The sequence below is a fragment of the Melanaphis sacchari genome, unplaced genomic scaffold (assembly GCF_002803265.2).
Source record: "Melanaphis sacchari strain LSU unplaced genomic scaffold, SCAv2.0 Contig11_pilon_pilon, whole genome shotgun sequence".
In the NCBI taxonomy this organism is placed as follows: Eukaryota; Metazoa; Arthropoda; class Insecta; order Hemiptera; family Aphididae; genus Melanaphis; species Melanaphis sacchari.
In genome coordinates this window covers 7,072,077-7,089,529 of record NW_020270469.1, presented here as the reverse complement: position 1 = coordinate 7,089,529, position 17,453 = coordinate 7,072,077, and the positions used below count along the sequence as shown (strand labels likewise).

The window sequence follows — 17,453 nt, the reverse complement described above, 5'->3', positions numbered from 1 at the left end:
CTAAATAAAAAATAATAAACAATTAATACAAACATATAACTGATTATTAGTATATTACTATAAGATTATTATATACTAAATAATTAAAATATAATGGACATTAATACGTTTAAAAATATAATAACACCAGTTACGGAATAAGTAGAAATTTTGAATCAAACTAAATATATATTTAAGTATATTTTGTTTTATTGTTTATATTGTATGGATATGCTCAATATCCTCATTATAATATTATTATTTTTTAAATTATTTTTATTTTATATTTTTTTAAACTTACAATGCTTTAAACACGATTTAAATGAAAACTACTTCTTGAAATACAGTTCATAAAACTCTACTTAGGGAGAGGGAAGGGAGCTATGGTATCAGGCCTCAGGATAAATATAATAGATATATTAGACTTTATTAAATTATTTAATTTAAAATTGATTAAGTATCGCATCAAATATGTTTACCATTTATACGAAAAAATTGATAAACAGATAGGAAATACGCACATAAACAAAATCGTCATTATAAACCAAAGAATTAAATATTTTCAAAATAAGAAAATTAAAATTGAAACTATTTTTTTATTCTACAATAAAATTGGCTACTGAACTGGGTAAGGAAATGAATGTATGCGATAATGTTTATAAAATTTTTGAATTAATTACAAATTTGGGCTTAAAATTTTATCTGAGATTTCTGCTAATATTTTTCAATTATTTGAAGATGATAATATATAATATCGATGTTACTAATATATGATATAAAGCTAGTAATTGTAATTTTTCAAGTTACATAATGTAAATAAATATATTACCAATTTTCTTTTGAAATATTTTTTTATATCTTTAAACATGAAAATAATTTGAAAGAAATTTTACTTAATATGTTCATTTTTTTACGACTTTATTATTATCATTTCAAATTTCAAATTTTGAAACGCAACGCATACTTTCAACATTTGAATAGATTAAAAACTTCAGAAGAACGTTTTTTAACCAAGAAAAATTATTATTCATTTTTCTGTAGAGAGAGGTAGGTACAACTGGATTTTTCAAATTTAACTCAAGAGTTTAGTGACAGAAAAACTTGGAAAAAAATGTGTTAAAAAAAAAAAAAAAAAAACCTGCCTAATATTTTTACTTTTATTTATATTTATGTTTATTGTTTATTTAATTTATATGATAGTTATTTATTACTAAGAGACAAAACTACAAGAGTTGTAATATAATCATATAGCCATATATGAATGGTTTATTTATATTGATCAATATTAAATATTTTTTATAGACTTAATCACCTAAAGTATGATTTATTTGTAATTTTAAAAAAAAACAATTAAAGATAAAAATATTTACGACGTTGTCGGAAATACCGTCAACGATTTGTTAGTTTGTTACTAGTCTAGCTGTGTGCTGTGAAGATTGAAGATTTATCGTCTGATAGAGACTTGCCGTCATCAGAAATGTCGGTACAACCGGTCGAGCCAATTCACGGACGAGGAACGGCTGAGGCGTACATTTTCAATGACGGACCGAAAGACGACGCAGAGGTAGGTATTGGTGATGGTAAAAACGTAGTGTCGGTCTAGTGAACAGTAGTGAGGAATTCGTTTGCGGACCTGGTCAGTTAGCTAGATCCGAGTTAAACCATACCTCGACCCCGCTCATCGCAAACGACGCCAACGGAAATTTGCCGCTGCGTGAAAAAGCATTGAGCGGATTTTGCAATGTGCGTGTTGCACCCGACGCCATTAGCGTTCTCCCACCCAATCCCTAACCTCTTCCGAAAGACATCGGCAGAGACTACGACACTTGGACCAGAGGATGATACGAGAAAGAGCACGGACGGTACCCAGTGGTAAGTCACCCACATACAGTTCTCCCACAGTCCCCTGCATGACGGGTTCGCAGGCGTCGAATACGCTCGGGGGGCCATTGCGATCGGAAATTTTTGTCGCGAGTAGCGACGGACGATGACCACACTCATTACAACGGCGGTAGAGACTTTGGCATGATTGGAGCTAGGAACACGGACGTCAGAGCCCGACGGTGCACAGCTCTGCGAGCGATCATCGGATGTAGGCACAGGGCTGACGAGACGTCTAAAAGAGATTTCGTCTCGGTGCAACAATGTGTTGCGGCGCGGTCCGCAGACTTTTTCGTGCCACAGCTACCAGGTCGGCCGGATCGCTCTTCTGCAGACCCGTCGGCGACTTTTCGTGTAACCGACCGCATGAGAACGTTGTAAAGGTGACCCACACTGCCTATAATATTCTCTCTAAACATCTTGCATCCATTTCGACATTTTCGTCTCATCGTTTAATATGCTGTCGTTCCAATTCATTTTTTTCCCCAATTTTTTTAAATCTTGTTTTTGCTAAAAACTCGAGTTTGTTTATTTTATAAGTACGTTTTGTTTTGATTTAATTTTTTTTTTTTTTTGACACCAAAATTATTGTTTAACGATGAAAGCTACGAGTACCTACTCTTAACGATGTATGTTTTTTTTATCATTATTATGCAATTTAAAATGTATGACTTACGTTCTATTTTTTTGTTTATGTTTAAATATTAATACTAAAAATTAAAATTTGTTCACGTGAAAAATTGTTATTTTTTTCATATTGTTGATGAGTATCTATGTAAATCAATTATTATAATTAACAAATTAGAAAATTGTTAAAATACATATATTCAATATAAGATTCTTTTGAATAGAGTGATGAGCATCATCGCATCGACCACAGTAGAAACACTTCACACGTAATACATACGTATTAAAAAATAGTTATTAATAAATTATTATACAGCATTAATATAATGAATTGTTCGAAAAGCAAAACTAATCATTAAATTATGAAAAAATTATTATATAATATAATAATTTTATATTATTATTATATATTATAATTATTATTATTATAATCTTAATTATTAAGATTTATAAACTATAAGAATTGTAAAATAATATATGCATTGTATTGAATATGAACGTCAATATAATCGAATAATTAATAAAATGGTAGACGATGAGTGACTATCGCTCTACTGTACATTTGATGTCGAGTGGGTTACTGTTATGAATTATAGGCAGGGCTTGCATTTGAAAAAAAAAATTTGTTATGCGTTATTTATTTATTTATTTATTTTGCGTTTATTGTTATTCAGAATTAAAATGTTTAATATATTTTATAAATTATAATTTATAACTATTAAATAATTGGAAACTAATAATTATTCCATTTTATTATAGTATATTATACTATATTTAATGTTTTGCGTTAGGTATTTTTTGTGTTATGATATATAATATATTTTGTTAATCGTTATGTTTTGTTTTGTATTATTTAATTATTTATGTTTATCGTTTTTGGCGTTTTCCGTTATAGGTATTAGGTAATTTCGTTTACAGATTTCAATTGATTATTTGTTTACTTTCTTATATTATTTATGAATATTGCTATCTTTTAGAATTTTTATTGATTAATCTTACAGTACAGTATTAATTATGTTTAGTGTATGATAAAATAATTTATGATTAAACTAATACTAATAAGTAATAACTATCAGTTAACGACGATCTATGAATCTATGACTTAAGATTTTATTTTAATTAATATTTAATCAATTTACGTTTATACTTTATTCATTATTGATTCTGAAAAATTAAGTATAACAATATTAAAATATTAATAATACATAAATGGCTAATAAAAAAAAAAAAAAAAAATTGAACCAGCTACATCTTATTACAACCATACTAATGATAACACGCCTGTAGAGCATACTAGCGTCGTTGAAAGTAATATTAAAAATAAAATGAATGCTTGTTTTAAAAAAGTTAGAGAAAAAAAGAGGCCCCCTCGTTAACTCCAAGTTGAATATAAAGTGTGTAATACGAAAAAATATATATTTTAGTCTCTGTTATATACCTATGTATTTATATAATATTATATCAAATTGTATACACAACTCGAAATTTAATAACATTTAAATACCGCGAAAGTGAAAAAATAGGTTCATAGTATTATACATATATAATATTTTTAAATAAATCAAAAATGTTAATGCCTATTGTAAAATTTATAATAACATGATATACGTAAAAGTTTAAATTTCTATATGATCAAACTTTTCTAATCTAATAATACAAAATTCTATAGATACTTACCAGTTTAAACAAGAAAAAGCATTGAGAACTGTAATAAGAAATCTTCACCACACGATTCCACTAGACAAAATAAAAAAAAACTTATATCTCTCGACTATATTTCAAAAAACGTAATCATTTTAATAATAAATGCTCACTTTCACTGTTCTTTATCGATCTAGAATTTAATATTTACAACAAAGTGATTTTCATAGTTGATCTCCTAGTCATTCTAAAATAAAAATAGAAGAGCCTTGTGTTTCCCATTAGCTAGTTCAATCCTTTTACTGCCAAGACTACGGACACACAAAAATGTATTGTAACTATCTACCTAAATGTGTTTGATATTGTGAACTTTATCCTTTTGACAGTTCTTAAAAATTATCAGATCTACCAGTTAAATGCGCCTTTTATAACGACTAACGATTCCACACTCGGCCCAACTACAGATGTTTTCTAATGCACATACTATTTTAATCGACTCAATAATCTAAAAAAAAAAAATCACCTAGCTCAAGGTAATTCTAAACTTCTTAGTAATAAATCATTAGTATTAAAATTTAAAACTATGGACTATGGTACATTGGTACTAATTGTTATTCTATACTAAGAGGACGCTACATACGTAAATATTGAGACCAAAAACGAGGTTTGCGCGAACACGTTTTATGAAAGCTATGAGCACTCTAGAGATTCAAAAGTTTTACATAATATATAGAAGGTAATTTTTTCTATGATTTAGTGTTTTTATTTTTTTATTAAAAAAATTAGGTAAAAAGTTATAAAGCTTAAAAAACGTATGATATTATGTGTTTTTAAAAAGCTTATAAAACTATATTGAGTTAAGTTATGAAAAAAATAAAAACACTACATCACAGATAAAATTCTCCCCAATTCTTGGTGAAAATTTTATAAATTTATTATTAGTGTAGCCGGTTTATCTTATGTTCGCGTAAAACAGTTTTTAACAATCTTTTATGGTAAACACAAATTTTCTTCATTGATTTATACGCTGTTCTCATTGATATAAAACAGGACGCGGGGGACAAATGTATCTTAGGTTAGATATATCTAAAGAACATTACTTCCAATAACTATCAATCAAACAATGATAAATGGCATAATTACGTCATAGACAGTGAGAAATTTTTACTTCTATGATCCGTTCGTAAATTTAAATTGGTTTTAATTAAACATTTTATAAATTATCATGCGATATAGGCTTATAACCGAACTTTACCTAGTTGACAAATTAGTCGAATGTCATTCGTTCAACAGTTGAACTGTTACTACAGTGACTGTAGTACAGTCGTACCTTTTTTCAAGAATACCAAAATAATTATTTCCATGCGATAAACTTTATCACATTTTCAAGAGATTGTCCACTGCTATCAGCACTCTTGACTCATGGTATTTGGCTTCAAAGAGTTCAAAGATAAGTAATATTGTAATAACAAATAACTAATAAGAATTAAGAATAATAGTGAATTAATGAATATGATATATTTCTGAACTATTATTTTGATTTACGCCCATTAGATTTGTCACAATTTCTTAGAAAGTAAAGTATTTCAAATTTGTATTTATTTTTTTGTATTTTGATTTCTAGATGAGTAGTTATTTTAATTTATCAATTTTTACTTTTTTTTATGGAATGCTGTATTAATTAGTCAGTGCAAATGTCAAATAGAGACGGCAAATCGCATTTGGATATGACCAGTCATGTTGATTCCGATAGTGAAGAATTTGACTGTGATAATCGTAGGATACCACTGGAACATCTTCCTATGTTCCAACGTTTGGCATCAGTTAATGGAAAAATAAATCGTATGAAAAGACGTCAATTGATAAATATAATGAACAATAAAAATCTTAATACTGATGGCGAAATAGATGTGTTAAGAAAACGTTTAAAAAACCACTATAGAATGCAAGCTCTGATTAAAGCTAAAATCTGTGAATCTGAAGCCACTTACTTTCCGTATTTTGTTGTTATTGATATTGAAGCTACATGTACTGAAAATAATCCTGCTGATTACAAGTAAGTTAACATGTTAATAAACTGTTTCCTTTTTCCAAAATATATTCAACATTAGAAAACAGTTATTTATAATTATGTACCTAGATTATTTTAAATTATAATACTATTGTGTTTAAAAACTATTATTCTTCAACTCTCAATATTGTCCTAATTCCTTTCAAGTTTCAACAATTTAATTATCTGCTAAACCCTTAGATACATTGATACATTTTCATTATCTTATTAAATTTAATTAGTATAAAATAAACTAAATTTATTAGGTATAGCCATTTTGTATCTATTTGTCATTTTTTTAAAAATTATTCTATGAAGAAGTTATAAACTATTCTTGTTACAAGTTTTTAATTTATTTACTTTAACTGTAAATTTTCAAATACCATATTGAATAGGCTAGGCACATTAATAATAAATAATAATTTAAAATTAAAATGGCACAAGTTTAGATCCCTATTTAATCAAGTGATAAAAGAAAACCTTATGGAAAAAAGTTATTTTAGGAGACCAAGGTTGAGATTGAAAGATTGTATTTAAAATTATATAAAAAATGGTTAGACCAGTTGTTTGTTGGAAGACAGCTTTATATTTAGCAGATTAGAAGCAAAAAATAATAAAAAAAATAAATATTTTAAAATTATTAAATGTAAATAAATGTAATTAATATATTAAATTCATATTTTCATGTCTGTGTAAATAATTTAATAAAATTGATGATTATAATATGTGTTTAAATTATATGTTTATTGTTTAATTTATATATTAGATTTGAAATCATAGAATTTCCAGCTGTATTGGTGGATGCTAAGAAACGAAAAATTATTGATCATTTTCAAGCATTTGTAAAACCAACAATCAATCCAAAGCTATCTGAGTTTTGTATTAAATTAACTGGTATAACTCAAGTAAGTTTATTTTTATTTCTGTTTATCTAATTTTTAGGATATCTATTGTTCCATAAAAAATCAATCTATACAAAAAAAATTATCATAAGTGTAGTTAGTACCTATTTATTATTATTTTTTGATTATTCTTTAAAAAAAAAAAAAGAATATTAAGAATTAAGCCACTGAATTTAAAAATATTTAAAAAATTGTCATTATTTACGTAAAAAGTACTCAAAAATAATTTATTTTTTTTAATTGTGATATCCTCATTAAAAACTTTGAATACTATTTTGTTGATTTTTTTTATTTTATTTATTTTTTACCCTTAATATAATAGAAAAATTAAATGTTGACCACTAGCATTTTATTTACTTTTTTAAACTAATCAAAGCCACCAAGTTATCATGAAATGCAAATTCTGTTATTGTACTCTAATATATTTAATGCTTATTACTCACAAATATAATTTTGTAGACTCAGATAGCGCAGTACATACTCAAAATATTAAGTATATAATAAATGAGTTATAATTAAATTTCAAGAGATATCATTAAGTTGATGCTCCATTCACTAAAAGATTTTAATTTTACATTCATAAACATATCATATTTTCCCAGCTGGGAAATACTGATTCCATTTATTATACTCTGTGCTATATGATAAAAATATAATTTATTTTAACAATATATTAATACAAAAAATTTATAAAATATCATATGTTTATGAAAATAAAATAAAAATCTTTTTATGAATGAGACATGAATTTAACAATGTCGCTTATAATTTAATTATAACTCAATTATATACTCAATATTTTGAGTATATGCCCCACTATCTGGATTTATAAAATTATATTAGTGAGTATTAAGAGTACTATAATGGAATCGACATTTCCCAGTCGCCTCTTTTGGCCATTGAAGTACAATAACCGAAAAGTACCAATATAACTTTTATAAATATAAAAATAATTACTGAACTATGTAGTATTTTTGTTTTGGGATAAAAAATTTACCCTATGTGTGTGGTTAAAGATGGTTAATACACTAAGTATTTTAATTATAAATCAATAGTATAATATTTTAATAATAGTATTATTAACATATTTTCTAATTTAATGTTAATTTCAGGATCAAATTGATAAAGCTGATCCATTTGAATTATGTTTAAAGAGATTCACTAAATGGTTAGAAGAACATGAACTTGGAATTAAACACAAGTTTTCTATTGTTACTGACGGTCCATTTGATATGGCTCGGTTTCTTTATGGACAGTGTTTAGTAAGTCTTAACACAATTTTTGATTAAAATAAAACTAAAAAATTATAAAATATTTTACTATTTATGAACTATTTTGTTTGGTAATTATTAAAATTATATAACTTTTAGATGTCAAAAATTCCATATCCAAAATTTGCTGTTAAATGGATAAATATAAGAAAAGTATTTAGATCATTTTATTTTACCAAACAAGTTAAGGTAATTTATACACTAATCAAGTTATATATGAATAATAATTTTATACCTACAATATAATACTTAAAATAATTATCCTTAATTTTCAAATTTTGAGTTTATAGTTTATAATCAAAAAAATAAAGAAATGTATAAGCTTATCTACTATTTTTTGATGTAATTGCTAGCTACTTCATTATATTATAAGTTCTTGGAAATGAAATTTTAAATCTCTTATTTATAAAAACTTTTTTCCACCTTTTCTTAATTCAGTTATTTATTACCTCAATAACTTCTTAGTCGTCTTGATAGTGAATTTTTTATGATTACTCTTATTATATTTTAATCTATCAGGTTTGTTTAGTAGAGGAGATCAGAAATCAGAATGATTTAAAAGTTCAATACTGACATTGTAACACAAGACTGAGTATTGTTGTGAATAAGATATGTACATGAAGTTAGTAACCTTGAGTTTCCTCAATGTTTCACTGTAAGCTGTCTGTGCATTAATTCATTCTCCCCTCAAGTCAAAAAATCAATGAAAAATGTTTGCCTTAAATTAAGAAACCATGATTTATGTATTGGACTTAACAATTTTGAACTTTTATCACCTTAGAAATATAATGTCGCTATAGCTTGATTGTAAGTTGCTTTTTGAGCTGTAATGGGAAACCTAAGTATTGTTTCATATCATAACTGATTAAAGAAATTAATTCATGACTTTGTACTCATTCACTTGGGTCTTGTGATTTAGATTCTGCACAACTACTGATAAAGGTTTGATAATCGGCGTAGAGTTAAAATGTTCTTTTTCAATAACCTTTCCTGACATATGTTTAAATGTTCTATTAGCCATCGAAATCGTCCATTCTCTTCAGGGAAGCATATTCTGTCACTCATGTAAACCTTCAGAAAATAAAAATCTCTTTCTCCTATAAAAACAAACAGAATTTATTTTGTGTAAATATTTTTTTTTTCTATGATATTAATTTACAAATTGATTTATAGCATTCAGTTCTTTGCAATCTAAATGCAATGTTAACATTTTTGGATATGCAGTTTGAAGGAAATCCTCATAGTGGCCTTGATGATTCATTTAATATAGCCAGAATATGTTTACGGTTACTTGAAGATGGAGCTTTTATTGATCAAAATGAACGAATTATTTCGCTTAAAACACCAACACCTTATGGAAAAGATGTAATTGTATTTTTATAACTATATTGTAATTTATCTAATATATTTTAATAAATGTTGAATTTTTCCACAGGATCCACTGCCTGTGAGACCTGTGCACAATATATTTTGTGATGGAATGCATAGTCATAGTAACAATAGGTGGTTGGTTTCTCGATTGAAGACTTTAGATCTTAATGATGACATTTAACATTGATTAAATTCATTAAAAACTGTGCATCAACTTTCAACTATTATGTTCCTTCCAATGTAAAATATTAATTGTTAACAAAGTTTTATTTTTTTTTTTAAATTGTTTGTTGTCTCTAATATGATTTTGAGTCAATTTAATTGTGATCATTGTAATAATAATCATTTTAATAAAAATAAAATTTAATCTTTTTAGTTTTCATTTGTTGTTTGTAAATTAAAATTATTTTTCTAAGAACTTACTATAGGTATTATAAAAGAATATAGATAAATGTAGATAAATAAAATTAGAAAAAACTATAAGTTATGTAAAATTGTTTCATTTAACTAAAGTTATAAATATTATCTTGTACGCTGTTTAACAGTTTTTATAACTTTAATAGTTGTATGATAGTATATTTAATATTATTCGTGATTTATAATAGGAAATCAATAAGGTCTTGTGAATTTAACAACTATTTAACCAAAGTACTGTATATTATACATTCAAATCATCCATCTAAAATATAAAAATTAGACTAATAGATTACTAATATTTATAAATCTGAATTTTATGTTTGATAGTGTATGTCTTTAATATTTTAAATTAACACAGTTAACTGTAGTTTAGGTTAGTCAATAAGAACACCACAGAAAAGGATAATTTAAAGAACAATGGTATGTTTTATGATTCTACGATTTATTCTAGAATTTTATTAAAAAAACTAAAATTGTTATTTTTTGTAAGAAGGATAAATATTAGTATTTGTCAACATTTATGCTTAGATGCTTAGAAAAATTTGTAAAACTAAACTCAACTTTTTTTATAATTCTTGAAAGCGAGACTTTTTATGGAATCTTGTATTGATATTTTAAGCTTTTTTTATCAGTATTTTGTTGAGGGCTACGAAATGTTATGTACATCATAATAAACATCGCAATAGTGCATTTCGCATGCCGAGGTCGAGTTAAACACATTATTGAGGTCATCCGTATGCAAAAACACATTGCATTGGCACGTGTAAACATTTTGAATCATCCTGTAGATTGTTACGGGCTACGAGATATATTGGTAAATATAAGTATATATGATATTTGGATGGCAGTATTGTGCTAAACAGTTCCCACCCGTTCCCGGTTTCAAAAACAAAAAAAAAAGTATATATGATATAATATATAATATTGCTTAGGTATATAAGTATTAGCATAACCATGACAGTATGACACGTGTCTGGGAGTTTGACATATTATTAATGATCAAGACACGAGATAGTAGATACATATTACATATTATTATGAATCTCGTTGCATTAGGATTAGAATGCATTTTCGGGTGTGGTTATCTACTTCTCAACAACATATTTTCGCATAGCAATTAGAATGTAATATTGTAATGTATAGGGCCCGGATTTCAATGCAAAATGCATATTTTTTTGGTTGATCTTACACAATGCATTCCAAGTACATAATCCGTTTCATGTAACGAGGGTTTCATAGCAACAAATCTTATATTGCATTTTTTTGCATATTTCGACGTTTTTTCATTTTTAGAGCATTTTTAGCATTTTTGGGTCATTTTGTTGGTTTTTAATGCATATGTGTTTAATATACTATACAAATTCAGCCAATTCAAAATATTATCTAAAAATAAATTATTCGATTCATTTTTTATCTTATTGTTCAATGCAATGCTCAAAATTTAGTAAGTACAATAGCCTTACTTAGAATTTAATTTTTAATATATACGTATTTTGGTATGTTTAGAATGAATAATATTTCTCCAGAACGACCAAAATACATGCGAGTCAACATCAATCAAATGTTCAGTTTTTTTTTAATAAAATAATAAAAAATAATTAAATTTTATTTATAAATTACAAATAGTATAAAAAATATATGTCATTTTTAAAGTCATATTTTCATTTTTAAGGTCATTTTTGTAGAAAAATGTATTTTTTAAGGGCATTTTTGGTTATTTTTTAGAGCATATTTGTATGGTTTTAAGTGCATTTAAATCCGGACCCTACAGTAATGACATATATATTCGTTTCTTCTGGTTAGTTATTTCATCGTATAAATCAGTTATAACTATTTGATACCTTGCACACAAATCTAAGTGATTTTTATCTGTACAAATGTTTGTTATATTCTTCATTTTTGCTCCAAGTAATTAATATTTTGTATTATATTCTTTTAACGAGAAGTAAGTAACAAGTTTATATTCTGCCCCTATTACTCTGGTGGGGCCCAAATAAATTTTCATAATGTAGACCTTTGTTTTGATCATAAGGTAAATATGTATAATAATCTGATAGATTTATTTCATTAGCCTTGTTAAGTCCAACCATCATCTCCAATCTAAAAGTAAAAATGACTTATAATTAATTTTTTACGGTAATTCCTTTATTAACGTTTCATAGGTGATCTTTTTCAAAAGCTTATCAAAAAGATACTTGGTTAATGTTACATCTGCACGGTAAACGGTCAAAAAGTCCTGAATGAAAAAAGTTGAACTAAAAGTCCGTATTCATTTTTTGATTGCCGAACAAAAAGTCCGAGTACATTTTTACTGTCGGACAAAAAGTCCGAAAATACAAAATTGTCTATAATATTAAAATTGATTTTTATATTTTATTACTTCTTATTATTTCTTCGATTGCCGGCACAGAAAAAATCCAGAAACCCAGAAAAAATTTCTAGAAAAATCTAGTCTACAATTTAATAATTTGATATACATTACGTTTGCGTTTGCCTATACAATAATAATAATAATAATAATAATAATTAATAATTATTTAAATAATAATATTTTTTTAAAAAGTTATACGTTTTAAAAAATCTAGTCTACAATAATAATTTATTCTACATTCCGTTTTCTTAAGCAATGACCAATCCTATTTAAAAATTCTGGTATTGTTAACTCGTTATTAACAAACATCGTACATAAATATTGTAATTTCACATTTTTTTCTGATCCATGTTTTTTTTTTCTTGCGGGTTCCGTATCATGTAATGCTATTTTAGCTTTATCTACCCCCACTACCTCACGAAATTTATTAATCAACTTCCAAATTGTTGGATGACTATGCCCGATTAAATGCGCAAATTTATTATTCCAGCTTTCACAAATATTATTTGTACGGTGTCTGGAGCGCATTGTACGTTCCATGTTTCAGGGGGGGTACAATGGCTTAATCCGTCTGAATTTTAAAACCCCGACTTTCCTATATGTTCCAGTAACATATGTGTTATCAAAATAATCAAGTATATCCGTATTATCGGGTGCACAAATTGATTTTAAGTATTTCATGCCTTCAATCACTTTTTGCACCGGCAAAAAAGCTAAACAATTGATCATACTACAATAATGGCTAAACACATTATCATGATTGTATTTATTTTTTAATCCTAAATTTTGTAATTTTCTATGAGTGGTTTGGCACAAATGGTAAAAACAACTTTGTATTATCAAATGTTCCCCAATAACTGTTTTTGCTGCTTGAATAACAGCTTGTTCGAAGTCCATGTTCATTATCTTAGGATCGGAATAAACATTATTTTCAGAACATTTATTGAATATTGCAGTAAACATTTTTTCATACGTACTGCGAGTTTTATTTTGAAGTAAACAAAATATTGGGTAATAAATTTGTCATACTTTTTAACTTTAATAACGTATAATTGCAAAAAAAAATTCGGGACTTAATTTCAAGTTATCATAGCAGAACCAAGTATCTGCCTCTGATAAATGAACTAAACCCTCATCCAACGAAAAAAATATTATTCGCTCATTCGATCCTGGACCATTATCAAAAAGCAAAAATTGTTTGTCTTTGTACATTGCCCATTCATTATTAATTGTAAGTTCTGACAAACATGATGGTTTTTTGGGATTACCCTTATTATTTTTGCGCTGCAACATTTTTTTGGCTGTTTCTTCATTTGCGAAAGATGTTAAAGCCTGCTCTGGCACCTGATTTATTACTTCAACGAAAATTTGTGAAGGAGTTGAGGTTGAAAATGTTGAAACACGTTTTAACATCTCAACCTTGGCTTTTTCTATTGTTTCTAAATTCGCATCACCAGCATACGAATATTCAACCTCAATTATTGGATTTTTATAATCTAATTAAATGTTTAAACGTGTTTTATTAAAAATATAAAATATAATTTTTTTTTAATTTTTTAAGCTTACTATTGGAAGTTACTAAAATGCCCGGACATTTTTCTGAAATTTTATTGGAATATTTCCACCGAATACTTGAAACTAGATTATAATGAACCGTATATGCATATCCGTCAAATATAATTTTTTTATTTTCTTTAACTACAAAAACTTCCATCTCAACTAAATAGCGTCTCGGGATACACTGACTAAGTGACAAATTCAATTTATAATTTAAGCCCGCTACGTCCCTCATGAAATCGATAATTTCGATGAGATCGTGGTAATAATATTGATTATCGTTATTAATTATTGTAGTATGTAGGTATCATCTTATGGTAGATAAACTGTAGACATACTGCAGCCGCGATAAACATTCAATAGATATAGCCATATCTGTAACCTACCGAACTACAGTGGATTTCCGTTATATTTTAGGTATAAGAAATAATAAGAAGTAATAAAATATAAAAAAAATTACAATAATATAATAAAAGTAGGTACAACAATTATATTTTTAAAATAAATATTAATTATATATGAACTGACTATATAATATAATATTACATTTATATAATACATATATTATAGTATAGTATTAGGTATATTAAAATTATAAATTTTATAGACAATTTTGTAATTTCGGACTTTTTGTCCGACAGTAAAAATGTACTCGGACTTTTTGTCCCCGGACTTTTCGTCCGGGATTCCATTTGCACAGGGTCATGAACATGCGTTATTTTATGATCTACATTACAAGCCAGCCAATTATTCATGACACTCGAATAGACTTAAAAATCGACCATTTTTCTTACAACTATCTATCTAACTATGTAACGCAATCTCTGTAATAGTACATTTATTAATTTGAAGTTACAAAGAATCTGTTGGTCATTGTTACAATCATATGCCCTTATGTTTTTTTTTCGTATGGCGTTTAAGTCCGGGAGTAGGGCCCGAAGGCCTATAGTTTGGACACGCCTATTTTTAGTGGGCACCCGTAGGTTTCTGTCATGCCCGGGTGGGGGGGGGCTTCTCTCTCCAGACACCGTGAATGCCTAGAGTGACCCCGCCTGTGACCGAGATTCGAACCGGCGACGGTGCGCGACGCAACCGACGCCTTAGTCCGCTCGTTCACTTCACCTCCATTCTTACAATCATTTGCCCTTATGTTTAAAATTGGGTAGTGTATATCTAAACGGCTTAAAAGGAACATATCCATATCTCCATTCCAAAGAACAAAGGCTGTTTTTTGTTCCCCCGATTGATATAATCTAAAATGGTTTTTCTATGTAAATTATTGATAGTTGAACAATTACTATCATTTATTTATGCTAAACAAATCATTGCTTTGGTGGATGGCCAACCAAAAACTTCTTAATATTTTTAACCGCCCAATCTTGTTCATGCTTGGTAATAGGACGAACCTCATTGTTAGTGATTAACAAGGGCCACCCTTCTAATTTAACCATTTCGCTCTGATCTAAACTGTTAGTAATCGCCCCGCAGATTAAAACATGTTTGTTTTTTTTTTTGATATAGTGAATTCAAAATCCAAAATAGTAAAATTGTATGATTTGTTTCTAAACAACAAAAAAAAAAAAAAAAAAAATAAATAAAATTAATAAAACTTAAAGTTAAAAGTTATATCCTTATTGACCTTTTTATATTATGGTATTATATTTTAGTTATTCATTTACTTTATCATTATAATATCGTTTCACATTATTTTTATGAACGGTAATGCCTCGTTTAGCACGTTGTATAACTATATTGTCATCTATTACTTCAATTACTTCATAATATGATCCTAACCATAAAGAATTAAGTTTATTTTTATGCGCATTATCTTTTAAAAGTACTTGATCTTTTACATGTATGTCCACACGATTCTCATTTTTATCATATCGTTCCTTACTTTTTACCTAGTGTTCAATTAATTTCTCTTTTGCTAATTTATGCGACACTTGCACACTTATTTGTTTCAAATCATATTAATAATCGTCATAATTTTACTGTGGTTCTGGCTCAGATTTTAATTTAATTGGTATTTCCAACGTACGTCCATATACTAGTGCATATGGTTGAAAGTTAGTCGATGTATGTACTGTCGAATTATATCAAAAATAAAAATATAAAAAGTTACCACTGTAATGGTAATTATTATGCAGCTCAATGTAGAACTAAACCAGTACCAAATCATGCAAACTATAACAATGATTAGTGATAAGTATTTAATGATAATGAGGGATAATTAAAATAAAATTATATATATATATATATATAAATAATCAAATATTAAAAATATAAAATAATACGCATATATAAATAATTAAATATTAAAAATATAAAATTAAATAATATATATAATCAAATAATTAAAATAATTTAATAAGGTGGAAGAGTTACATTTTATGAGGAATAATTTTAAGTGAGATTATGAGGAACTTTTTGAGATTATTGAAATTAAATAGAATCCTTTGTATTATAGACTCAAATACTTAATTAGAAAAAAAAAAGTAAATATATAAATTATCAGTTGTTATAAGTTATAACATATGTGTGTAATAACTTTAATTATATTATTCACAGGAATTTATTTGTAATAAGATAAAAGATTTTTATATAATATATTGTACTAACACATTTTTTTTTTTTTTTTTGTATACTTAATTAATTTAAAATTATGTTATTAACACTTTAATAATGTATTTGATAATTTATTTAATGAATATTTTTTTTGTAGAACTATTTAACTATGGGTACATGTTTTGAATTGTAAAGATTTCTGTCTTGCAGACATTAACATTTTTTTCGTGGGGAGGTGTTGAGGGCTAAGAAATGTTGTTATAATAAACATCGCAATAGTGCATTGTGCGTGCTGAGGTCAAGTTAAATACATTATTGAGGTCATCCGTATGCAACAATACATTGCATTGGCACGTATTGACGTTTAAAATCAAATTGCATCTTGGAAATTACTTTTACCAAAAACAAGTAACAATACAATTCCAAGAATAAATACGAAATGCAAGGTCATGGAGGCATGGACTACAATAACAAGAAGCTTTTTCATATATAAGGGAGCCCAGAGATCAGCAAGATCAGATGTACCATAGCCATTAAGACTCAAGCACCTTCAATCTACTCAGCCGCTATAGTACAAATTCTACATGTACTTTAGTTTTAGTAAAAATATACATATTGTTAAAGTTTAAATTGTTGTATCTATTTATTTAAAACACCTAAACTCGGTTGCTGGAAATGCGCACGCAACAATTTATAGAAAAAAATAATTTAAATAATTTAAAATGTTTACAAATAGGTATACCAAAAATGGTTATTAATTTTTTTTTCAAATATGTTGTAAATTGTAATAACCATTTGGTGATAATATCAAGTATCAA

At 26.8% G+C, this 17,453-nt stretch overlaps 1 protein-coding gene across 2 annotated transcripts; it reads left to right on the top strand.

The window, feature by feature from the left end:
* Nucleotides 1–4,435: 4,435 nt before the first annotated feature.
* On the top strand, nucleotides 4,436–10,057 carry LOC112604157 (3'-5' exoribonuclease 1-like). 2 transcript variants are annotated; one of them, XM_025353057.1, is made up of 7 exons: nucleotides 4,436–4,661; nucleotides 5,814–6,184; nucleotides 6,945–7,083; nucleotides 8,193–8,342; nucleotides 8,451–8,540; nucleotides 9,525–9,716; nucleotides 9,787–10,057. In XM_025353057.1, exons 2-7 carry the CDS (start codon nucleotides 5,823–5,825, stop codon nucleotides 9,901–9,903), a joined length of 1,050 nt encoding a protein of 349 aa, XP_025208842.1. In that variant the 5' UTR covers nucleotides 4,436–4,661; nucleotides 5,814–5,822; the 3' UTR covers nucleotides 9,904–10,057. The 2 variants fall into 2 exon arrangements, with proteins under 2 accessions (XP_025208842.1, XP_025208840.1); XM_025353055.1 differs by lacking the exon at nucleotides 4,436–4,661 and adding an exon at nucleotides 5,365–5,704 and having other exon boundaries at nucleotides 9,787–10,056.
* The last annotated feature ends 7,396 nt before the right edge of the window (nucleotides 10,058–17,453 follow it).

Bases quoted from the DNA above. Each gene is read 5' to 3' on its own strand.
- LOC112604157 (XM_025353057.1), top strand. From the start codon at position 5,823: ATGTCAAATAGAGACGGCAAATCGCATTTGGATATGACCAGTCATGTT. The intron at 7,084-8,192 runs GTAAGTTTATTT...TGTTAATTTCAG, and splicing joins AATTAACTGGTATAACTCAA to GATCAAATTGATAAAGCTGA. The intron at 8,343-8,450 runs GTAAGTCTTAAC...TATAACTTTTAG, and splicing joins TTCTTTATGGACAGTGTTTA to ATGTCAAAAATTCCATATCC.